The sequence below is a fragment of the Salvia hispanica genome, chromosome 6, assembly GCF_023119035.1.
Source record: "Salvia hispanica cultivar TCC Black 2014 chromosome 6, UniMelb_Shisp_WGS_1.0, whole genome shotgun sequence".
Taxonomy (NCBI): Eukaryota; Viridiplantae; Streptophyta; class Magnoliopsida; order Lamiales; family Lamiaceae; genus Salvia; species Salvia hispanica.
This window is the reverse complement of record NC_062970.1, coordinates 25,224,618-25,251,230: the sequence shown is the minus strand read 5'-3', so window position 1 is coordinate 25,251,230 and position 26,613 is coordinate 25,224,618. Positions and strand designations below refer to the sequence as shown.

General features: G+C 36.6%; 2 protein-coding genes and 1 pseudogene across 2 annotated transcripts; 2 read left to right on the top strand and 1 right to left on the bottom strand.

Annotated features, from left to right (window-relative positions):
• Nucleotides 1-9,540: 9,540 nt before the first annotated feature.
• On the bottom strand, nt 9,541-15,295 carry LOC125195805 (protein DJ-1 homolog A-like). Its single transcript, XM_048094040.1, has 8 exons — nt 15,127-15,295; nt 14,846-15,046; nt 14,124-14,273; nt 13,810-13,992; nt 12,973-13,053; nt 12,437-12,637; nt 12,215-12,355; nt 9,541-9,879 (listed from the first exon to the last, which is right to left on the bottom strand). Exons 1-8 carry the CDS (start codon nt 15,283-15,285, stop codon nt 9,676-9,678), a joined length of 1,320 nt encoding a protein of 439 aa, XP_047949997.1. The 5' UTR covers nt 15,286-15,295; the 3' UTR covers nt 9,541-9,675.
• Nucleotides 15,296-18,294: 2,999 nt separating this feature from the next.
• Nucleotides 18,295-18,942, top strand: LOC125195008. Its single transcript, XM_048093216.1, has 2 exons — nt 18,295-18,397; nt 18,482-18,942. The coding sequence occupies exons 1-2, from the start codon at nt 18,295-18,297 to the stop codon at nt 18,940-18,942; spliced, it is 564 nt and encodes a 187-aa protein (XP_047949173.1).
• A 2,888-nt stretch (nt 18,943-21,830) lies between these two features.
• Nucleotides 21,831-23,764, top strand: LOC125195007 (annotated as a pseudogene).
• Nucleotides 23,765-26,613: the final 2,849 nt, after the last annotated feature.

Genomic DNA, 26,613 nt, shown 5'->3' with positions numbered 1-26,613 from the left:
GTAACCGCTGGCCGCGGTCTAGGCTCTGTGCTCTTGTCTTCTTGCATGATCTTGGTGCTTATAGCTTTCTTTTCTTCCGCTGCTTGCTTGTCTTTCTTTTCTTACTCAAGGTGTGTATCTCAGAGCTCTGTTTCTGTGTCTTGAGTAAATTACCTATCCACCCTGTGCCTTAACCGCCTTGAGTGACCCCCTGCGCCCCCATATATTGGGTGATTGTGAACTGGGAAATCCTCTTGCCGGGGTACACGTGACAGATAGGGAGGAACTCACCTAGACTTGATCTTTGTGTGTCTGGGATCACCTTGAGTTGTGTTGCCTGTGTGTGTGCTTGCTGCTAGCTGCATCTGTGATTATTGCATGAAAAATCTCTGCATCTTTGTTCCTAGTGGATTCTTTGACTGTTATTTGTTTAAATCCACTATCTGTGAAAGCAGAGTTGCTTGCTTTGCCCTTGGAGTGTTGAGTTCTTTTGTGTGTGTTAAAATCTTTCTCAAAATGACTCAGCCAGTTGGCATTGTCCCCTTCAATGGGAAAAATGATTTTGTTATATGGAAACAAAAGGTTAAATGTGTTCTGATTCAGCAAAAGGTTTTCAAAGCCATTGAAGGGGTCCTTCCTGAAAATATGTCTGCTGAGAAAAAGGCTGAAATGAATGAGTTAGCTAGGTCTTCAATTATCCTCAACCTCTCTGACTCTGTGATTAGAAAGGTTGGGGCTATTGAATCTGCCAGTGAGATGTGGGCTAAGCTGGATACTCTCTATACTGAAACTTCTATGTCCTCCAGGATGTATCTCCTGGAAAAGCTTTTTAAATTTAAATTGGATCTTTCAAAGGACATAGATGATAATATTGATACTTTTCAAAAATTGGTCCAGGACATCAAAAGGTCTGGAGATAAAACCATTGATGAGTATACCAGCATAGCCCTCATGAATGCTATCCCTGATACTTATGGTGATGTTAAGGCAGCTATAAAGTATGGAAGGGATAGTGCCCCTCTAGACATAATAATCAGTTCTTTAAAGTCAAAAGAATTGGAGCTTAAAGAAAACTTTAACCCTAAATCTTCTCAAACTAAGGCTTTGAATGTGAGAGGGAGGTCTAAATCTAGAGGGGATGGCAGTAATTCCTCTGGGAATGGTAAGAAGTCAAACAGAGGCAGGTCTAGGTCTAAAAGTAAAGACCCTAAGTTTAAAAGAAAATGTTTTAATTGTGGGGAAGTGGGTCATTACAAGGCAGAATGTACCAGACCCAAGAAAGGTAAGAATCCAAATGGTAATAATCAGTTGGAGGTTGTTGCTAATCTGGCCAGGGATGATGGTGCAGATGGTGTGTGTTTCATGAACCATGATGTTTTTTCTGTAAACTCTGCCTCTGAGTGTTTCTTTACCAAAAATGACTGGCTAATTGATTCTGGATGCACTTTTCACATATGTCCTTTCAAAGATTCCTTTACTTCTCTCAAACCTGTGGAAAATGCTTTTGTGTCCATGGCTAATGACAAGAAGTGTAAAATCCTTGGCATTGGTACTGTGCTTTTAAAGTTTGAGAATGGATACTTGCTGCCTTTGAAAAATGTGAGATATGTGCCTGATCTGAACTATAATCTGTTGTCTTGCTCTTGTCTTGAATCTGAGGGTTTTGAGGGTAAGTGGGGGCAGGGTAATGTAATCTGTATGTGTGTACTGCTAAGCCTCTAACTAGTTATGATCATAGTGTAAATCTGGTTAAAATGGATAAGGCTTTACTGTGGCATAATAGACTTGGGCACATGAGTCAGAAGGGGTTAAAACTTTTGAAAAATTCTGAAATGTTGAGTGAGTTGGATTTCAAAAATGAGCTCCCCTTTTGTGAAACTTGTGTGATGGGAAAACAGCACAGGGTGTCTTTTCCCACCCCTGTGACTGAAAATGTTAGTCAAGCTGTCTTAGAGTACTTGCATATGGATGTTTGGGGCCCTGCCTCTGTTACTACCCACTCTGGATCTGTGTATTTCTTATCCATTGTGGATGATTTTTCAAGAAAAGTTTGGTGTTTTCTCTTAAAACATAAGTCTGATGTTTTTCAAACCTTTTCAAATTGGAGAGTTTTAATTGAAAATCAAACTGGAAAATGTATCAAGACCATTAGGACAGATAATGGCCTTGAGTTTTGCAATGCTCAAATGGATTCTTTGTGTCAAAAATCTGGGATTAGGAGACATAAAACTACTCCTTACACCCCTCAGCAAAATGGTGTTGCTGAGAGGATGAATAGGACTTTACTTGAAAAGGTTAGGTGTCTCTTGTCCAAAAGTGGTTTGTCCAAAAAATTTTGGGGTGAAGCTCTTTACACTGCTTGTTATTTGATAAATAGATCCCCTTCTGTTCCTCTTAAGGGCAGATGCCCTGAGCATGTTTTCACTGGTAGAAAACCCAATCTGTCACACCTAAGGGTGTTTGGGTGTAGTGCTTTTATTCATTCAAAAACTGACAAGTTAGACCCAAGGTCTAGGAAGGGTGTTTTTGTTGGCTATCCAGATGGCATTAAGGGTTATAGGGTGTGGGTTAGGGATGAACCTGGTTTCAAGGTTGTGGTCAGTAGGGATGTTATCTTCAATGAAGATGACTTCCCCTGTGGTGTCCCCAGGTCCCCTGCTTCTCCATCCTCAGATGGTGAACCTCTTAGTGAGGTGGAGCAATCTGAGGAGTGGCCCTCAAGTGAGGTGGAGTCCCAGGGCAGTGATGCTTCCACTGAGGTGGAGCAGGTGTGGAACTCTTCCCCTATCAACCCAGATCCTATACCCCCTGAGCCTCTAGAAAACCAAGACCCTGACCATGAAAATGTTTTTGATGGTGAGCCACAACCCAGTAATAATCCAGATTTACACAATTATCAGTTAACTAGGGATAGAGCAAGAAGGGTTGGTAAAGTCCCTGATAGATTTGGTTCATTTGTGAATTTAGTTGCCCTAGCTTTTAATGTGTTTGAATCTGATGGAAATGAGCCTCAAACCTTTAAGCAGGCTCAAAAGTCCAAGTACTGGGATTTATGGTTTAAAGCTATGCAAGAGGAAATCCACTCTCTATTTGTCAATAATACTTGGATCCTTGTGCCTCTGCCCCCTGGTGCCTCTGTAGTTGATTGCAGGTGGCTGTTTAAATTGAAAGATGAGATTGAGGGGTTGAGGTACAAGGCTAGGTTGGTTGCCAAAGGTTTTACTCAGCAAGAGGGGATTGATTATACAGAAATTTTTGCTCTTGTGGTTAAGTTTACTACTGTAAGAGTGATGCTTGCCTTATGTGCTCATTTTAATTGAGAATTAAAGCAAATGGATGTCAAAACTGCTTTTCTTCATGGTGACTTGGATAAACCCATATACATGAAACAACCAGAGGGTTTTGTAGATCCAAACTTTCCCAATCATGTGTGTTTGCTTAAAAAGGCTTTGTATGGTCTTAAACAATCTCCTAGGCAGTGGAATATTAAGTTTAATACATGCATGCAGAAGTTAGGCTTTATTAGGAGTACCTTTGATGCCTGCTTGTATGTGAAAAACCTTGATAAAGTGCCTGTGTTCTTGCTGTTGTATGTGGATGATATGTTGATTATGGGTCCTTGCATTAAGTCTATTAAACATGTGCAAAGTGCTTTATGTGAAAATTTTGACATGAAAGATCTTGGTGATGCTAAAAAGATTTTGGGGATCAATATCCTTAGGGATAGGAAGTCCTTTTCTCTAGTCCTTCATCAGGAACCTTATGTGCAAAAAATTCTTGAAAAGTTTAATATGCTTGGTGCTAAAATTGCTTCTGTTCCTTTAGCTGCTCATTTTATGCTAAGTAAGGACCTTTGTCCTACAACTGAATCTGAGGTTAAAGCTATGCAAAAGGTCCCTTATTCTAATGCTATTGGCTCTGTGATGTATCTTATGGTTAGTACTAGGCCTGATATTGCCTATGTTGTTTCTTGCTTGAGTAGATACATGTCTAACCCTGGGCCAGTGCATTGGGAAGCTCTTAAGTGGTTGCTTAGATACCTGAAAAATACTTCTAAGTATGGTTTGTGTTTTTCTAAGCATGATCAAGGTGTTGAGTTGTGTGGTTTTGTTGATTCTAACTATGCTAATGATAAGGACAAGAGGAAGTCCACAACTTCCTATGTGTTTCAGGTTTGCAGGTCTTGTGTTAGCTGGAAATCACAACTACAACACATTGTAGCTCTGTCTACAACAGAATCAGAGTATATAGCCATTACAGAGGCTATGAAGGAGGCAATCTGGTTAAAGGGAGTTCTCTCTGAACTCAAGTTTATTAAGTCTGCTCCTGTGTTGTTCTCTGATAGTCAGTCTGCCATCCAACTTTGTAAAAATCCTGTTTTCCATGATAGAACTAAGCATATAGATGTTAGGTTCCATTTTATTAGAGATGTTGTGGAAAAAGGTGAAGTTCTCTTACAAAAGGTGCATACTGATCATAACCCTGCTGATATGGGTACTAAATGTCTCTCTGTGGATAAGTTGTTGTCATGCATCAAAAAATTGCACTTTGATTTTGGTTAGCATGTGCATTGCATGTCCCGAGGTAAAGACCTTGTTGACTCTTTGAAGTCACAAGGCAGCTTAAGTCCTACAAAACTATTTGGTTTACCATCTGGTGTTTTGTTAGGCAACCTGGTATCTTCTATCTAATGAACTTTGTGTTCTTTGGTGATAGGAATGCCTTGTAGGCAATGATGAAGCAGCAGTAGACCAAGGCTCTCCCCTGTTTCTCCAGAAGTAGTCCAAAGGTGGAGAATGTTGGATATTGGACTCCTTGCTTTGGGCTTCTATTATTATTCGGTTGGGCTGCTATTATTGTTGAGCCCATAAGATTAATTATTGGCCCAAATCGAGCCTGGCCCGTTTACTTATCCAGAATGGCTGGATGTGTGACACCTGGCTACTCCACGCGGATCATGGCTCACAGCCGTTGGATGAGTGTTGTGTTTGTTAAGTGAGAGAGACTGGTTAGTCTTCTCGGATTTGATACTCTCTCTCTCTCTCTCTCTCTCTTGTTCCAGAAACCGTCTTCATCTCTCTCCCTTCTCTCTAAGATTCCGGCGAACCTAGCCGGAGTTCTCCTTCGAGCTTTCAGTTCCACCGATGATTCTCAGTTCCTAAGAGTTCTACCGGTGTAGATTGAGTGTTAGGCAACTTCTTCGGTTTCCTTCTCTTTCTAGGGTTTGGTCTTTAGTCTGTGACCAATCCCGAAGTGCTTGGAGTGTGTGGTGAGGGGTCTTGTGTTCTTGGCTGTGTGTTCTGGGGTGGTGTGGGTGAGTCCGCGTGTGAGACAGCCGTGGTGTGCGTTGGCCGGTGAGATCTAGGGTTCCACTGATCTCTGGTTTGAGTTCGTTCAACGGTGCTCTCCTTTGTGACTTGCTGTGAGGATTGGGGAGGTCTGAGGCCTAGTGCAGTCACTGCTGTGACCTGAGCCACTTGTGGCCCGATTCTCTGACTTAGTCTCTTTTGTGTTTAGATCCTTCGGGATCAATCTCTTGTGTGACTAATCCAGCTACTAAGTGTGCAGGTACAACCAGAAAAGATGGACTCTCAAGATCTAAGGAGTTCTTAAGCTTAGTCTAGGGTTTCTGTTTGTAACATTGTACTTAGTGTGTAATCAAGATATCACGGTTGTATTTGGCTTGTACCTCTGAGATTAGCCATCTCAGAAACAATCAATAAAAGAGGTCCCGGTAATTAGCGAATCCCGAGTGGTCTGATCCCTACAATAATAATTATTAATAACAGATAGGTTGGTACTTCAAAAAGGGAAAAAGTTGATGTTGGTCATCTATATTGATTTCGGTCTGATAAGTACCATCAATCTGGAAGTGGAGAATCCAAATTATATCTTGTATTATCATTTTTCATGTACCTAATATATCATTGAACGTTGCAAATTTATAATTATTATTGTAAAGGAATAGTATCGACAATATAATATTTTGATACGAAAGACCAACGTTATTGATAAAGATAAAAAAAAAAAAAAAAAAAAAAAAAAAAAAAAAAGACTATAGAATTCGAGTGATTCAACAATTAAAAGGGTTGTTGAGTTGGCTCGATAAGGACCCAAACCTATTAATATAACATGAATCATAATTGAATATTGGATTCATAATTGAATTACATCATTGTCAATTAAATCAAAACACTAGAATTCTCAATTTTATCTTATTAAATTCATGGAATGTGATCAAATGCAAACTCTAAATATTGTACAAACTTCAAACTATGATCTGATCCATTAGAAAATATCAACAGATGATAAAATAGCAGCAATAAAAAATGTCAACACAATGTCAACGGTTGATATTGTGTTGATATTGTGTTGACATCAAAAACTTGAAATTTTCCACTGTGTTGACATTGTGTTAACGTTGTGTTGATACTGTGTTGAAAAGTTTGGAGTTTGTACACACTATTCTTAAACCCATTATCTATTTTCTGTCTATTATTTTATTTAATTTGTTTATTAGTTATAAAAAGCATTCCAAAATTATATAGTCTAAAGAGTGAATTATATTTTTAGGCTTTATACTTTCAGCGACGAACATTTGCGGTCTCTATACTTGTAAAATATCATTTGCGGTTTTCAGACTATACTATTGCTCATTTCAGGTGTTTTTTCACCTTATGACTAAATTTTTGGACAAAAACGTCCCCAAAGTCTAAAGGACATTTTTGTACCCTCACTCTCCAAAAGTAGATACTTATTTTGATATTTATATAAATATTAAATTTGAAAATGACCACATAAATAATTGGATTGTCATATACTAACTACTATTACTATAGTATATATACTTATATTGACAACATAATATGATAATATTATACACATAAAAATGTAATCGTATTGTATTATTTTTCAAGTTAAGAAAAAAAATTATATTACAATTCTTTAATAGTACTAGTACTATTTTGGATTTTATGGATAAGACTTCTTTTTTCTTGTTTTATATTTACATATATACAAAAAATTTACGCATAAAATTTAGCATAATAAATTATACTTATGTAATTTATATTATTTTTTACCGTGTATTATTTTGTAAATGTGTTATGACTACTTTTTTATATGTACGTATAATATTATCATAATGTCAAATATATATTCCGTGTACTTCGTATATATATGGCATTCCATTTAATTTTATGGTAGTTTCCAAATTTAATATTATGCCACTTTATATAAAATGATTAAATGGATCTCTCTATTTTGTGCTATTAATGTGCAATTGACGTGGCCTGTGAGCTTTTTTCAATTCCATTTGTCAAAGAATTAAATTAATGGTGAGGCACACCAAGTTATTATGCCATCATGGTATGGAATGACCATGAAATTTTACTCCCAAACTATAACCAATCCAAACAAAAATTATCAAATAAAACGCAAATCATAGTTTAAGTATTCAAACTAAATAAATATCAAAATAAGTACCTACTTTTGGATAGTGAGTGTTTAAAAATACCCTGAGGCTTTTGGGGGTGTATTTGTCCAAAAATATGGTCAAAAAGCGAAAAAACACCTAAAACGTGCCAGTGGTATAGTCTAGGGACCGCAAATGTTCATCGCTGAAAGTATAGAGCCTAAAAATATAATTCACTCTAGTCTAAAATATTAGTCTGAGTGAATATTCATATTAACAAATAGCTATACTGAATAATATAATATTCACTTGCAACTTTTATAATACTAACAAAAATTACACCAAATTAATTCAAAAATAATTTGAATATGAAAGATGATTATTTGGTAAACTGAGAACACTAATTTCATACTTTCCTCTTATTCGTTTGATAATTATTTTCACCACAAATGGAAGTTTATCCACACTACTTTCACCTGGTAATTACTTTCACCTAGTCGGCGGACTAGCCAAAAACATCTCCTGCCACGTCATTAGTACTAATGATTGCACTGTCACATCACTAGGACATCCTGACAAACAAACAAAAAAATTGAAAAAATCGCTAGTACATACGCTAGTCTGTCTGGAGCCCACAATAGCAGACTAGCGCACGAACTAGAGCCATATGCGACGTACGAGAGGTCGTCCGTCGCGCTAGTACGTCAACCGCTAGTCCGCACGCTAGTTATTTTATGAGTTAAGCGAAAGAAAATAATGTAAAAGAGAGAGAAAAAGTTCATAGAGTGATATTTTTATTTTTGAAAATGTACTATCATTTAAAGCGGACATTTCAAAAAGAAAAATAGTTCACTTAAAATGAAACAGAGTACAATTTAATAATAAAAATACTAAACAACTACTCATAGATGAACTGAAAAATGATTAGTAACCTAAAAATACTAAACAACTACTCATAGATGAACCGAAAAATGATTAGTAACCTAGTAGAGTTGGATGTACTTTGTCATCAAGACATCAAATATTATACATAAGGCTAGAAGATTTGCACTGCTTAAAAAGTCAAACTCTTTATTTAATATTCCCTCCATCCCACAAAAGATGTCACACTTTCCTTTTTAGTTTGTCACACAAAAGATGTCACATTTCCATTTTTAGAAAAAGTTCCCTCTCACATTAATATAAAAATTATATTTTCTCTCTCCATTTAACACACAAAACAAAACCTCCTAAAATCTCGTGCCATTCCACAAGTGTGACATCTTTTGTGGGACAGAGGGAGTATTCTGTCACGCTCAGCTAAGAAGTCAACACAAGTATCTCTCGACTTAATTCTCTTTCAGAATTGAGTATTTCTCTGCCGTCCTAAAAAAATATGCACTTTTTCCTTTTTAATCCATTCTGCAAAAATATACACTTTCCAATTTTGAAAATCTTTTTCTTTCTAATGAAGTGACAATCATTATCCACTAACAATACTTTAATTACTTCTTCATTCTACCTCTCTCTTACTTCACCAATTGTGCATTAAAACTCGTGCACATACATATTCTTGTAGGACAGAAGGAGTAATAGAAAGTGAATTTTATTTTTATATATTAATTTTATAATAAATAGAAAGTGAATTTTAATTTTATATATTAATTTTATAATAAAATATGAAAAAACAAGATAATAGAATGTATAATCCACTACAAAAGTAGTAAAAAGTAAGTATGACAACTGTTGACGAACGAACCGAAAATAAAAATAATGACAAGTAAATAAGTAATGGCGGACTAAGGAAGTAGTAGAATGCAAAATGTCCCACGCTTCTATTTTGCACTCGACATTTCTCTCTTTTACTTTACTTTATCTCCACTTTATTTATATACTACTTATTTTTCGTGAATAAAAAGTGTGACATCTTTTTATGCACATAGGTAGTAAATTGAACCTGAGATTCGATAGAGCATCACAATACACATGATTTTGACAAACTTTTTCACATCTCAAAATTTACACCTACTTTTATCCTAGCCAATTCGTTTTCTACTTGAATAAGTACTAAAGATCTGCCTATGTTGTGGAGTAATTTTTTCCCCTTTACTGAGTTACTCCCACCAACAAATTTCGCCATGTGATCACATTTTTCTGTGGAAAGTACATGCTTCCAAACCTCATTAAAGATTTATTAATAATCAAGACAACCGACCAGCAGCAGTGTTTACAACATCATTTATGCAAAGCACTCCAGTAAACAACGAGGCTAGTTAAACTTCATTTTTTACCTCATATCTCTATTAATGCACGAAAATCATGGCCTTTCCAAGCTCCAGAGCTTTCTCCCGTCCAAAAAACTTCTCAACTATCACCAATGCAAACTCCATGGTGGTTCCCGGTCCTCGACTCGTGACGAGATTACCATCCACCACCACTCGGTTTTCTACTTCACTTGGGTCTGACAATTTGTTGCACAAGGCTGGAAAAGCAGTGGCCTTCTTACCCTGCAAGATAAATATCAGGACCCAAATCAATTTACCAACTACAAACTGTTCAACAGTGTTTATTATCATGAAGAAGTAATGCAAAAATTTTAATTACCCAATGTTACCATAATACGCTAGAGCTAGGAGCTAGCTAGCTGGAAACTGGAAGTATTATTCATGCCAGGAGGAAAGGGGAAGAATATGTAATGTAATCAGAGAAAAGGAAAGCCGTGTTTCCACTTAACAACAGAACTAGTCAGGAACTGATGAGTCAGCAGCCACATCACCTGGGAGTAGTTATTGCATCTCATGTTTGAAATCCCCTTTATCAATTCAATTTCTTTCCATAAACAGTATCAGTGGTATCGGAAGTCACCAATCCTCGGCAATGGCAATGGCAATGGCAATGGCAATGGAGACGCACTCACACGATTTGGAGAGAACAACGGACCCGATGTTCCACGTTCTGGAGAGTCAGAAGGCTGTGTTGTCCCATGATCTGGATCTGAGGTATGAGGCATTGCAAAAATAATCAGAAGCTCGGTTTGGGGAATTAGCACAACTGATCCAAGATATTAGCTTCGCACACCGGGGAAGAAGAACAACGACAGCAGACAAAGACTCCGGCAGCCATGAATCACATGTGGCTAAAGAGGATCCATTTGCCAATTTGCAGAATCTCAAACAGGTATCAACTTTTCGAAATTATAATGACAAGGTACACTCTAGGACTGGTATAGAAGTCGACGGTACATTGAGTATGTTTTTATCGGGGTTAGAAGAAGAACTACAGATCTGGTCTGAATGTAAAACCCAAAACCTTAGCCGATGCTTATACTATCCCTAAGCTCGAGGAATTTACAATGACAGGCGAATTACTACATTGTATGAGAATGATGGGTAGAGTAGTGTTATGGGAGGTATGAGAAATTGATTGAGATTTAAGAATTCAAAGGATGGAGGATTTAGTTCTATGGAATCATCTAACCTTCTTGGTAAAAAAATAATTGAGTTCAAGAGACATTACAAACCCTTCCTCTTATGCAATAGGCATTGATAACAAGCTCGGTAACTACCTTGCATTGAAGTGGTTGTCGGTTTAGTTTACTAAGCCCATGGTGAAGATGAAGCTAATGGTTATTTCTAGTTGATATTTGTAAGGTCTTAAAGGAGGTGGTGTGGTTGGGGCTATTCATATGCATGCACAATAAGGTGAAGTGATTGGTGGGAATCTTGGGAAGCAATTTGATCTTGAGTTGGAGAGTGCAGAGGTGAGGCAACAGAGAAGTCAGTAGTATAGTAATGAGAATTCGAATAGGATCATTGTGAGTCCCTATGTGCAATCTGGGCAGAAGTCGGGTTGGCTGAGACCATTGGAGATTGAGGTTAAGATGGCCATGAGGGATTCTACTCTAAGGCCTTTGGAGGGAAGAACAAGGAATATCAAATAGCTTGCCAGAAGTGGATCCGATCTCTATGAAGAAGATTGGTGTACGCGATCTTCCTTTCTTCCTTGTGGACAATGAAGCTTAAGGTGAGGGTATTGTTACGATAATGAGCTAGAACTAGCTGGGAACTGGAAGTATCACACATGCATTGAGGCAACAGAGGAGTCAGTAGTATAGTAATGAGAATTCAAATAGGATCATTGTGAGTCCCTATGTACAATTTGGGCAGAAGTCTGGTTGGCTGAGAAGGCTTCCATTGGAGATTGAGGTCAAGTTGGCCATGAGGAATTCTACTCTAAGGCCTCTGGAGGGAAGAACAAGGAATATTAAATGGCTTGACAGAAATGGATTCAATCTCTATGAAGAAAATAGGTGTACGTGATCTTCCTTGTGTTGTGTACAATGAAGCTTAAGGTGAGGGTATTGTTACGATAAAAAGCTAGAGCCAGCTGGGAACTGGAAGTATTACACATGCATTGAGGAAAGAGGAAGAGAATGTAATCAGAGAAAAGGAAAGACGCGCTTCCACTTAACAGAAGAATTAGTTGGGTACCGATGAGTCAGCAGCCACATCACATGGGAGTAGTATCGAAACAGCTCAACTTCAATAGGAAGGTATCAAATAAATACTAGATCGGTAATCAGTAGAATTAGCTTAGTTCATTGTGAATGTTGTAACTTGTAAGTTTGTGGACTCAAGGATTCTGGCAAATCCTGAGTATTTTATTGTGTTTGTATTCCCTTTTATCAAATCAATTTCCTTCCATTCTTGTTCGATTATATACACAGTACCACAAAAGCAATAATATGCAATTTGCATAAAATTTATGTTGTCTCCAAAATGTAAGCCATTTTAAAGTTTTGAATCCAATATTTTCAAATTGGAAATAATGCATAAAGCATACCTTGAGCAAACCATGGGGCTCGAGGACCAAAGCTGGAGATGCACATATTGCTCCGTATAGTTTATTTGACTCTCTTTGTTTCTTCAGCAGATTTACCAGCTTCTCTGACTCTGTGAACGCTTGAGCTCCACCAAGTCCACCCTTTATGCACAGAATGTTAAGCACCAGATAAAACATGCCATTATATATTAGAAGATACCACAGCAGAGGACCATCTCTTACCGGTAAGACAATGAGGTCAAACGAATTGTTGATGACATCATCTAGGAGAACATCAGCTACTAGTTTAACATTCCTAGAAGCCACAATTTCGAGTTTCTCCCCAACAGACGCCACTACCACTTCAGCTTTTGCTCGTCGGAGTACATCAATGATGATAACAGCTTCCATCTCCTCGCTCCCATTAGCAATAGGCACAAGAATCTGGCAACAAGCAAAGTTGGAAATTAGATTAACAGTGGCTGATCGTGTTGGTTCATTACTTTTTATAGCAATAAATTGGAGGAAGCAGACAGTCTAATATGTCAACTCATTCAAGATTGACAAGAGCCACATCGCAATGTCGCTGATTACTATTTGGAATCTTCACAAGACACATCAGTCCACAAGAAGCTAAACTACACATATATAAACCAAAGCAAATTAAACATGTTCTGTGAGTGCCAATAATATCTTTAATAAGCATCCTCACAAGTGCAACAAAATAGGCATAATAACCGATGGAAGATTAAACAAGAAGAAAGACATTCAAAGTCAACCTTGGGAATATCACCACACGTCCATTGGATAGGGTTTAGCTCCGCAAAAGTATATGCATCCCCGTGATTTGATCGCAAGACCTGGAAACAGAGACAAGGACAAGGATAAAAAAACAAGAAAACATAGGGAATAGAACTGCAATAGTGTGTGTGTGCGCAGATCCATATCAGCATACTATAAATTAAGAAAAACTGTTACTTTATATCAGCTACGAATATGTAGAGCAGACATAAGTTGGTAAAACTCTAGTTGCATGGTAGCAAGCTGAGCTGGGGTCGGAGCTATATATGCTGGATCGGAGGCAATATTGAGTTGGAAGGAGAGCAAGGTTTATTTCAGGAGGGGCCCACCTTCTCCTTGTATTCTCTAGGCAAAATAACCCTTGGCACAAATGGATTTGGCACATAGCCAAAGACTGCTCTCAAAGCCAAAAAGAACGCTCAGATTAGCAAGAATCAGTGGTGGCAAGCCAGGAAACTTTCTTGGTTTTTCCTCTGAGTTTGACCAAAATGCATTGCTGGATTGGTCAAGATGCAAAGTTGGTGGGACTGAAGGAAAGAAAACAATGGATAATCACACAAGGACCAGCATGAGTAAACACCCAGGACCTGTACGACAAATCTAAACATTCAATCTATGATTCTCTAATCCAGACAATATTCTCATTTGTCAACACCTCATTGCTCAATAGTTCAACACAGTAATCTACTACTCAGCATAGAAACTTAAGATATTCTCCACAAATAGCATTCAGATGTTACATACTTATTTAATTATCAAATGAAACGTATGGATAAATCATGTAGCATATCTTTCATGTGAAATAAGAGAAATACCAAGGGACCAGAAACTTCATCGGCCTTTTCTTTTCCATACAATATCTCAATCAGCGAAACAGCATACTCCATTGTTGTACCAGGTCCACGGCTTGTCACTACTTTGCCATCCTTCTGCACCCTAGATTCAACAACAGATGCAGTGGATGATAACTGCTCCATGAAAGATGGGTAGCAAGTTGCCTGTAAAAGGATCGATATGTGCCATGTCATTTATAAGTTACAACGTCACTGCCAAGACAATTTGTGCTGTTAAATCCATAAAAGCAAACGCCATATGGCAATAAACACATTAAGCTGATTTTCGTTCTCACCTTCAACCCCTTCAGCAGTCCCCATGACCCGAGTGCTACAGCAGGAGCTGCACAGATTGCAGCATACGGCTGGCCTTCAGCAGCTTGCTTTCTCACAATGCTCTCCAACGTTTTGCAATCCCTAAGTGTGGTTGAACCAGGCATTCCTCCCTTGACAAACACAGCATAGATTAATATATATAGGGGTTGTTCGGTTTGCAAGATTATATCTCCGAATAAATATGTATTGTGTTCAGTTCATGAGATTGAATCTCACAACTCAAATCCTAGGGGATTATATACGTATTATGTTTGGTTCATGAGATTGAATCTCACAACTCAATCCTACATGGATAATCATGTGATAATTAGTCAAGCCACCCCCTCCAACTAAAATAATCTCACAACTTAATCCTAGACTACATCTCATGATTATTTTGTCTAACAAACCGAACAACCACATATAGTATGATACTAGGATCATAATTTGTCGTTCCATTAAAATCTAGCCACAAAACCAAATGATTCACTGAAACATGTCGTAACTTAAACTATAGTATCGATGTGGCATACTAAAATCCAAATTCCATATAACAAAAATCAAAACATTGCAACATGGATGTATAAAAAAGCATCATCAGTGAAAAAAAATCCAGCAGAAAACTAGTAATCCTAGCAAACTTAGATGCCATTTGTTGTCACCGAAACCTGAAACATTCACAAAAAAAGATAAAACATCCTACCGGAAGAGAGATAAGATCAAAATCGGAACGTTCGCAGTCGGAAATAAGCGAATCAGCGAGGATTTTAATGCCGTGAGCGGCGTCAACGCGGAGCTGCTTCTCGACGGACGCTACCGTAACATCGGCGCCGGCTCTGCGTAGCACATCAATCGTAACTGTCGCCTCCAGTGGCTCCGTGCCGTTGGCGACCGGAACCAAAACCTAAATATTGCAAAAACTTAGCTCAATCTTATCTGAAAGTAGTTTTTTCCACAATCAGTGTGGATAATTTAGTAGTGTACCTTTTTAGCAGCGGAAGACATGATCGAAGACGATGAGCGAATTTTTCTGCGCGGAAGGGAGTGTGAGGAGGCGAGAAATAGTCTGGAAGGGAATGACAAATGAAGGGCGAGAGGGGTGAGGTGGCGCGAGCTTAGTGCCACCATTTTATGCCTGCTCATAGTAGATAAAACCCACCGACTCGAGATATAGGTATATATATTTTCCTTAGTTAAATTTGGACTTTTACTTCCTAAATTAGACTAAATATACTCTCTCTATCCCATATATAACATAAATATAAACGTATGATATGACATAGAAATTAAGATAAAAATAAGAAAATAAGAAAAAAAAATAAGAAAGGTAATTAAAATAGTGTTAATGAATAGTGATACTCATATTATTATTAGGATCCGTTCAGTGATCATTAAATGGTCATAAATAGAGTCAAATCAGGGCAATTAATGAGGTTCAGTGCTCAAGAGATGAAAATGGTTGCCCTCGAAATCCCCCCTGCCCTGCGCTGTTGTTCCAGATTTTTGGACAAAATAATTCATGGTGGTAGCGTGATATTAGAAATCTGCTCCACTACTGTGATGAAGAAATGGACGCGACTTGACCAAAGTACCCCCCAAAAATTTCGATTTCCCCATCATCGTCATCAGTGTCGTTTCGATTTTTTCATTTGGCTGTACTTTCTCACTCTACTTTTCAGTCCACCAAGCTATTGAAGGGGAGAGGGTCGTTGAACTTCCGTTTTCCCGGCGCAACGAACTCTATCTCACCTAGTAGACTTGGTCGGTTTCGTTTCTTCTCTTTGTATTTAAACGGACCACGCTATATTTAGACTATCTCCATCCGTGACACTCGCCCAACCCAACCCCAATCAACTTTTTAATAAAATATTCATTTCTTTATCCTCCACATACACAACCCTCCCTCAATTCAACCCCATCAACTTTTTTACTTCCATCAGTGACCCCAACCCAACCTAATTAAATATTTTCTTTTTCATATATTTTATATTAATATTTTGATTTATAATTAATTTAGATATATTAAATAATGTCTAAAAATTATAATAAAAAAGTATATGATTCAAATTTAAAACTATAAATTTTAGATATTCAAATAATTAAAGCACAATATAATAATAAATTACACACATTAAAAAATACAAGGCGATAGTAGAAACCAACAAACCAAAATACTAATGAAGAGTGAAAAAAAGGCTAGCTTAAACAAGATAAACATTAGTACATATTTAATTGTTTGTGCCAAATTTAATCAAAATGTGTTCAATCAAATCTTCTCGAAGAGCAATATGAGCTTCTCTATTGCGGAGTTGAGCTCGATTAGTCATATATGATGACAAGCTCCCGATCCGTTGAGTGGAATAGCAAAAGGCTTCAACATTTTCTTCATGTACTCTTGTATGAGTATCTTGAATAAACTCAGTGGCATCATAATAATTTTGATATGTATCACGTTCATCTTCTACTATCATATTAATGCATGATGATACAAGCCATCATAATTTTTTCCATCAAAATCTTGGGACAAATTATATTTTCCCCAACTGTATGACCCCTTTAAGAAAAACATATCAATCATTTTTTCCCAAAATGCATGTTAAAAATTATTTCCTTCAATCACTTTGCAAAAAGGTGGAAAAAGAAATTAAATCGGACATCTCAATCACTTTTGAAAAAAATCATTGACATTTTTTAAGACATCCCATATTTTTGATTAATAAGTAATGTTCGAATTTTAATAATTATTTTTTTGGGAAATGCAGGGATATCAAACTATTCCAAAAAGCAGGGGAAAAAAAATGAGTTTTGACATCCCATTTATTTTGGAAAAGAATGCAGTGACCTAATTTATATTACAAAAAGCAAAAAAAGTCACAAAAACTAACATTACATAATTAAAAGCACACCATACAAATATTACTACAACTAAGATCCCCAAAACAATATTACATAACTTATTCTCCACTAAACCATCTAAACTAAAAACATTCATTTTAAACACAATCTCCATTAGGTTGCATTTCTGATTGATCTTCAAAAACTTTCTCCCCAAAAAACAACATTTCTTTTAATTTATAGAGGGGTTATCCCCCCTTTACGTTTAGCCCTCAGCCCCTTTTTATTTGCTCATTATCTTTGCTCCTAATGCATGGAGATCAGGGATTGTGCATTAATAGAATCGGGTTGGTTACCCGCCTTTTCTTTTTCTTTTTTCCCGTCTCTACCTATAGGCGGGGCTATTGAATTCCAAATTGGGGGGGAAAGGGATAGATACTCGCCGGATTCGGGGCTTTGTCCTCTTTAGTTCTTTTCCTCTTTTTTCATTAGCAAAATTTTCATTGTCGGGGAAAAACGTGTTTTAAACACTCCATTTTCATTTTTCTAACCATTAAACACTATCAAATCTTGAAACCGTTTCCTCCGTCCCCCTTTAGATCATGAGCTTCATTCTCAACATCCCGGTGCTCTTCCCTCCTTTTGGGGGGTTTAGCTGCAGCCACCCATTCGTTGCCGTTTCCGTTAAGTCATTTCCATCCTAGTCGCTCATTCCACTCCTCTTTCTTTTGTTAATTTCATCTAGATTTTCTGTTTGGCATTCATGATACAATTTATGGACATTTAGCCATAATGTATCTCCCAATAATAATTTCATAAATAAAATGAACAGTTCCCTAAATTTTTTTAAAGGGGCTAAGAAAGTTTGGAAGAATAATTTACATGAGTTTTGAAAAAGATATATAAAGCAAAAATAATAATAATTAAATAAAAATTAAATTAATAACTAAAAGTAATAAAAAAATCATAAAATTTACAATGTTCAAAATATTCAAAATGTGATTATCTAAAACATGGGTATTTGACGTGTAAGAGCCACCGGAAAAGACGTGTTATTCTTGAGAACGCACGACGGTATAGTGTGATAAACAAAATCCCTATGCAAGTGAAGCATCTAGATCGATTGGTAAATGTGACTGATTATGATTGCGTAGCTAATCTACGAATGGACCAAAACACAGTGTGTTGTTTACCTTGTTGTGTCATGATTGTCTTGGGGCGCTTGACGGTACACACATCAACATATTGGTGAGCAGTACAGACAAACCATGTGAATCTCAAATTGCTACGAATACTTTGGCGGTTTGCGATCGGAACATGCAATTTGTGTATGTACTCCCTGGATGGGAGGGTTCAGCTGGGGATTCACGGGTATTAAGCGATGACATAACTCAAAAAGGAGGATTAAAGGTTCCGCAAGGTTGGTAATTATGACACTAATGAGAATGTTTAAACAGTCAAGCCATTTCGTATATCTGTTCACTGACGCATGTAATCCTCGCAGGATGTTATTACCTATGTGACAACGGACACGCAAATAGCAATGGGTTTTTGACGCCTTACAAGGGTGTACGTTACCACCTAAAGGAGTGGGGTCCCGGTAATGCGGCACCGCAGAACCCAAAAGAGATGTTTAACATGCGGCACACTAAAGCTAGAAATTTCATCGAGCGTGCGTTTGCTGTTTTGAAGATGCGGTGGGGCATTCTACGTTGTGCATCGTATTACACTATCAAAACGCAGATATGGTTAATAATGACATGTTTTCTATTGCATAATTTCATACGAGGAGAGATGCCTACCGACCATATCAAAGCCCAATTTGATGGGAATGTTGACTACAACTCAAACATTCCCGACGCAGAAGGAGCTAAGTTTGTTGACCATGTTGAACCCTCGTCCGAATGGACACAATTTCGTGATAATTTAGCCAACGCAATGTGGATCCACGGTCAACGTGTTTGATGAGAATGATTATTAATCTGTTCGAAACTATTGTTAACATTGTTAAACTTAAATGCTTGCTTTCATAGCCCGTAAAACTGAAGGAACCGGCAGCGGAAGCGCGTTCGAGTTTCATAATTTAATAATTAATCGAACAAATAAATCACATAATAATCAGATGTATTTAGCAGATTATTTAGACAAAATCTATTTGCGCAATTCTCACATGTATCATGCACATAACTTGAATTAATCATGCATTAAGTATATTGAAACCTAAAACATGCTTTTCTACGGAGTAGAAATAATACCTTATTAATTCTCCAAAGAATTGACGATGGCTAGCGACTTCTCCACGTGATGCTTTGAATACTAGACCACGAGATCTTCTCTCTGATTCCCGAACTGTACTCCAATATCAGTGTGGGCTGATCTCACCGGAATACTAGGACTTAAATAAAGAACACAGAAATTCTACTCCACAGAGGAGAGGAAAAATCGTCCAACTCCTTAAGGGGGGGAGGGGATGAAAATTTTGAGAAATAAAATTGTGTTATTTCTGTCTCCTTTATTCTCCTATTTATATTAAGTTCCTTTTGGGCCAAGACAGGGATCTATGGAAGGTTTTGGATATGAGCTCATCCAATTTATTTTTTACTAATTAAATTGAACCCACAATTTAATATAAGCTTTAATTGGAATATTACGAGAAGCCACTACAGAAGTAATATTGAACTCTCCCCATCCAAATCCAAAATTATAAGTAATCCGGGTTTCCGTTTTAACTTTCATTTCCCGCGCTTAAGATAAAATGTCCATTAATTAATTAATGTATGCTATGGACTTAATTAATTAATTTCTTATTAATTCCAAGAGTAGACTTAGCATGAAACGCTTATTTATTATTCATAGAGTGATCAAACTCCAACTAGCTAGGTTACGAATAATAAAACCTTGTTTCGCGCTCCTCTTGAGGACATTATCAAACGAGACTCACCTCGCGCACGATTCAATATAATAGCAATCCTAGCACCGCTAGATATTAATCACCACTACTCAATATATCAGGATTATTGGGTTACGAAAAACCCGTACCATTTGATAAATCAAAGTAATGCATAATCAATACCGTATGTTCAATGCTAACCTACATTGATTAAGAAACAAATATTTATCAAGACCTCGCCTTTCAGTAGATAGCACAAAGACAAGTCTTGCTGTTAGATCCGTTCAGTGCTTTACCACACTAATGTCATCTTATTTCAGTAAGACTTAGAAATATGCAGACTGACATTGCAACCTTTCACGATGGATAGTCTAATTCCATCTAGGTCGTGAAATTATTCTTTTTCTTTGTTTAGGACTGACCGTGTTACCTTAAAGTGAACGCCGCCCACAACCGGTCTACTAAAACAAAGACTTAGATATTGTTAAGTTAACTTATACATTTAAACATACAATTAACATCCATTAAATGTAAAACATAACAACATTATGACAAAAATAATCTGTTTTATTCATTGGAAAATAAAATAAGAGTTTTACAGTATTCAATCACTCGAAATGTGATTTCTAGTATACATACTCTAACAAAAACATCATTTGTGCGGTTTGTAGGACGGAGATTGGCAGAATTGTTTAATTTGTCTGCTAGACAACAAGCGTATTTCAATAGCAAATTTTGCAGTTTCTCGCCGTTCTCGTTAGTGATGCTCTCGCCGAAGCAGCGAATTATCTCGGGCAATCCCTGGGTTCATCGAGAATGAATTTTTTTTGTAATGAGAGAGGAAAAGAGGGAAAAGCTACAGGACTTCTCCGCCATCTATGGAGGTAGCGTAGAATTGCGGCTTGTCGGCGCCGCGAGACTCATCATCGCGAAACTCCCATGCCCCAATTTCTCGCCGTGATTTCAATCTATTACGAAAATCTAGGAGATTTTTGGAACCTTTATTTAGTTGGTGTTTGAGAGGGAAGAGGGGAAAAGGGAGGGAAGGCGAGTGTGTCGTGTGAATTTTTGAAATGTTGCCTATTGGAAATTATGAATCTACTTTTTCAACTCCCTAGAATTACAGTGTTATGTCACACCATTTCAGTGTTCCGTACCAAAAAAAAATGACTAGTTTTTTCATTTTAGGTCGTCCCCTACAATATCTAAATCAAAAATATTATGAACAAACAAACAAACTAATAATGTGGACCCCACAATCTAATATTTTCAAGGAGAGTCACCTCCCGGAAAGAAAGTTGGTTACCGGAAACCTATATTTCCGAGGAGAGTCTCCTTCGTGGAGAAAACCAACAAAAAAACAGAAATCTCTACAACTAAAATTTAAAAATCTAAATTTTCGTGTATTTTAAATACTTGGGATATATATATTACTTCATGTGCGTTGATTTGTCTTCCCTTATTTAGAAAGCCTAATGTGTTCATGCTCTTTACAATAATGTTCCTTGTATTATCCACAGAGGAGAGAAATTTCGATTGAGGTGTGTATTTAGTTTGAAATATAAGAAAAAAAAAAGGTGTTAGTGATTTTGGATGGAATGTACTTATTTGAATCACTAATCAAACCTTTTGTATTATATATGATAACTTAAAAACTTTTTATACTAATTTGAAACATTAGTGAAATATTTTATATGAATAGTGTAATTACTCCCATTAGCATAAATATAAACTGCTATTAATAAATAAATCTAATCAAATAAAAGAGTTGACAGACAGTACTTGAATCAATGTACCTCAGAAAACTGAATAGTCTAACCATTTTATGGCGGTTTTCATCTTCCGATTTGTGTGCCTTTTTAGTGCACTTTTTTCATCCTGGCTTTTGTAGATTACGTGGTAAAAGGGGTTTTTGTCTCCAATTTCGTGTGTGTTGTTTGTGGGTGTGGTGGCAGCGACCACGATGGGGGCTCCTCTGCCGGCTTCTTTGGTGGCCGGGTTTAGGTTTCATCCAACAGATGAGGAGTTGGTGAGGTTTTATTTGAGTAGGAAAGTTTGTGGGATACCTTTCAGGTTTGAAGTAGTTACTGAAATTGATGTCTATAAATTTGAGCCATGGGAACTAGCTGGTATAAGAAGATTTAATCTTTTTATTCATGCTTTATTTTGATTAAAATTTGCAGTTTTGAGGATTTCTGTTTTCTATTATGTGTAAGTTTGATTTGCATTGTTTTTCTGGATGAATTCATGAATGTGGTTCTATTTAAGCCTAGTTCTGAACATGATTTTGGTCCCATTTAATGATGTTTTGTGAAAATGAAGTGTTAGTGTGTGCTTTTGTATTTGATGATGGGATTATTGTGACTGATGTTGTGATGAAGAGATGCAAACTCAGTTCATGTTTAAGTTTTTCTTTTAGACTGAATTCTACAAGAAAATTGATGTTTTTTTGGATAAAAATGGCTAAAGATGAGATTTTGGTAGCCAAGATAAGGTAGGATTGGTCGGGAAATATGTACGATCGTCTGTGTTGATTGAATAATGAGATGTAGTGATGAATGTTTGTGCATGCATGGTGCATTGCGCGGGGTTTGCGTGTTGCGAATTATTTTCGTGTTGGGTTGCATTGAATGCTGATAGAACAAGACATTCTTGTTCGCTGGTCTTTTATGTCGATTTCTTACTAGCTTCTGTATTTGAAGATCTAATTTCTTCTTTTGTCATGATAGAGCATTCGGCGCTGAAGAAAAGAGATCAGAGTGGTACTTCTTTAGCCCTGTGGATAGGAAGTACAAGATCGGTTTCCGGATGAATCGTGCCATTGGGCAAGGGTATTGTAAGTCGACTGGGAAGGAGCGCCCAGTGAAGCGCAAGAACGAGTCAATTGGGATAAAGAAAACGCTCGTTTTCTACAGTGGTCGTGTCCGTGACAAAACTAATTGGGTGATGCATGAGTATAGGATGTGCGTCACATAACTGGGAAGTGTGGGCGTTCTACAGGTGTGTATCGATTCTCAGCGATGTTATGTTAGCTTTATCATTGAATTAGCATTTAAAAGTGATTTATCGAAATAAAAATCTTGTCTTGTTTTGTCAATTAGGATGCATTTGTGATCTGTAAGATCTTCCAGAAAAAGAGCCTTAGACCATCTAATGGGGACCGATATGCTCCATTTATCGAAGAGGAATGGGAAGAGGATGGCCCTGTCGTGATTCCCGGGGCAGACGTGGAAGATGGCGTGGCCAATGGTGACGAAGTGCGTGAAGGTTGTACAAACATTGAACTGGTCTTGCACTTGTTGATTAATTTCATTGAAATATATGTTTTCGAGTCTCATTAATTATTTCAATAGTTTTACACGTTCAAAATAGGTAGAAACAAAAATTAGATGTGGTTAGAAGCACATATATCATATGTTGCTTAATCGTTTATCATGTGAAATCGGGTTTTTTAGCATCACGAGATCTCTCTCATATTGCGTCGCAGGATGCGCAACCTCTCGTTGCTCCACTCCTCCACACATACCCGGTCGATCTCCCCTGCATTCCTTTCCTGTCTAAGAGGGAAAGGCTTGAGGTCAACCAGAGTCCCTCTCGCCGGACAACAGCAAGAGACCGAAGCACGATGATACAAACTGCAGCATTGCCAATGGATCCGAGGAATCCACCACGACGAGCCACGACCGTTCCTCAACAATGATGATGACGATAACCAACTTCCCGTCTGTTGAGATTCCCCTTTTAGAGACCCTAGGTGCGAAGGACAATCTCCCAGGCTGCACACCCATCTTTAACTCGGCAGAACTGGAAAGATCTGTCCCTCTCCGCCACTACCTAGAGGAAGAGATCATGAACCTCTCGATGGACAAAGAGAGGCTGAAGATTGAAGTGATGTGAGAGTACTATTAGATTTATAATAAAATGTGAGTAAAAATGAGGTAGTGGAATGTATGGTCATTACCAAAAGCAGTAAAAAGTAAGTGTGACAAGTATTGACGGATGGACTAAAAAGGAAACTAGTGACAAGTAATGACAAGCGGAGGGAGTAATTTGTTGAATCACCTCAAGCTCCACAAATGCATACGAGAAAGCCAGATGAAAGAGAAGGTTGTCAATTGTCGGTGGAGAGAGATGGGAGAAGAAGGACATAAAGGAGAATTTCTCTCCAATTCTAGATGCATCTCAATGCAAAAATCCTAAATCACCTCTTTGGCCATGTGTGGTTGTCGGGAAAGAAAAGTTGACAAGGAAACTGAATCCTTGGAATATAATTCCTAACAACTTTACTTTCCTATGTTTTGAAAATATCAAGATTTTAAATTTCATATTTGATTAAATAATAATAATAATAATAATAATTTTAATATTATATTAAGATCATTTAACAAATTATTAATTAAAAAATATTATGATAATATATTATTTTATTTATTATGATAATGATAATTTAAATAATTTAATTAGGATTTTCTTAATTTCTTACTTTATATTATTATAATCATAAACAAACATATCTTATAATTTTAAAGATTTATTGATATTATAATTAAATAAAATTTATAATTTCAAAACTTTATTAAGGCTTTGTTGATTAATTAATTTATAAAATGTTAATAATATTTTATTTTTAATAATATAAATTATACATAAGTTAAATAATTATAAATATTATAATAATAATATAATTGTTATTATTATAATTATAGTGTAATTATAGTTATTTATTATAATTAAATTAAGTAGAGTATGATTCAAAATTTTAAATTATTTTTTAAAAAAATCTTTATTTATATAATAATAATAATAGTAGTAGTTGTATAAGATTATACTCAACTCTATTAAATAGCTAATATGATAGAGGATTGTGATCAATTGCTAACTAATTAGCGATTCAAAATTAAAATCAATTCTTAGTTATTAGATTAGAAGATCTTGTGGTTAAAATAATGTCAAGTGAATTATGTTTTAAATCTAAATAATTATTAATTAAATTTAAAGGGTATGAATGTGAATTCTTATATTATATGATAATTATAACTAACTACTCTCTCTCTCCTCAAAATCATCTTAGAAGGTAATTGCATATGTTATGACGATGTACGGTTGATGAAATTTGATAATTTTTATTTCAGCTTTTGTATATGTTAATAAGTAGATTTTTTTTATCAATAAATGCATAAAAAATGTCAATATAATGCATGCAAAATCTCAATAAAACAGTGTTGATATTTTCGTGTACTTGTGTTGAAATAGTCATATCATTGTGTTGATATTTGTAATACACATGATGATATAAAAAAAACTACGAAAAATTATGATATAATAACATAATGACGATCTTACCTCTTTGTTGATATTTTGTCTACTATTTATTGAAATTCTTGAGATTTAATCTCATCCATTCATTTCAAAATCTAAGGGCTCGTTTGATAAGCTAGTAAAACCAAGATATAGATATATACCCATTCATTTCTAAATGTTTGGTATCCTATTTACACTATCATACAGCCCGTGTAATGCACTATGGCCCATCTTGGGCCCGCATATATAGCCTCAAAATATGCAGATACATATCTTACCAATTTGGTGGGATAGTATTCCTACTTCAATTTATGGATCCATAATAAATAAAAAAATCTCATTCATACCCTTTTGCCGTCAATCTTCCATTCACACCAATCCTCCATCGTTGACGTTAGGGCATTGATTCGATTAGAATTTCATCTGCAAGGATTTCATCTGGTTAGTAGTTTTTCACTGTCCATTCTTTCTCTATTTCTCTATGATCTTTTTTCACGATGAAATTCTTTGTGAGTTATCAATTTGTTGTCTATTGCGATTGAATTTTTCTACCCCCAATTCAATGTTATTGATGAGTTTCAAATATATTTGTTGCCTATTGTCATTAAATTTTTCTGTCCCCAATTCAATAGATAAATCATGCGATTGAATTTTTCTGGCCACAATTCCATATTCTGCCTTCAGATTTTAGCCACAAACAAAGCTTTTAAAAGTTACCAAATGAATTGGCTTGCCAACTGATAGCCTGGGGTTTTCGGTGTTGTGTTAAATTAAGGGTGCGTCCAACTGATCAGGATGAAAATCCCAACCTAGCTGAGTCGTTGGCACGACAACCGGAACCTGGTATCAAATAAATTCCTTAACCCACTTCTACTGGCTAGTATAGTGGAGGTAAGGGTCGAATCCCATAGAGATGGACACGTTCGGATAATCGCGGTGATAATCTGGAAGGTTTTGGTTAGCTACCACGCTTTTGGGTTGAGATTCTACCTAGACGGAAATTAAAGATGGTACTCTACTGACTAGTGGGCGTGAAAGTGACTGACATGTGGTCGTGTACGTGAAAATAGGGGACCAAGTATCTCAGAGACATGTGGAAAGTAGACAGTTACTAAATGAGAAAAATTAGAATATCAAGGTGTATGTGGTGGCTGGGTGGCAACTCTGACAAGTCTGGAGGGTACAAACTGAAAAGTAAGGGACAAAAGTAAAATGTACCTAAAAAACAAAAGTGCTCCAAAGCAAAAGTGGATTGTGATGTTTTCTTCTTCAACAAGTATTAACAGAAACTATGAACACAAACTCCATGGATAAACTCAGATTCTCAACTTCAAACACAAGATTAAAAAGCTTAAACTTGAAGATTAACGCCTAATAACTGCAGATCACTCCTACTGGCTAACATGCAAGGTGGCTATGGTGACACAGAACAAGAAACTCATGCA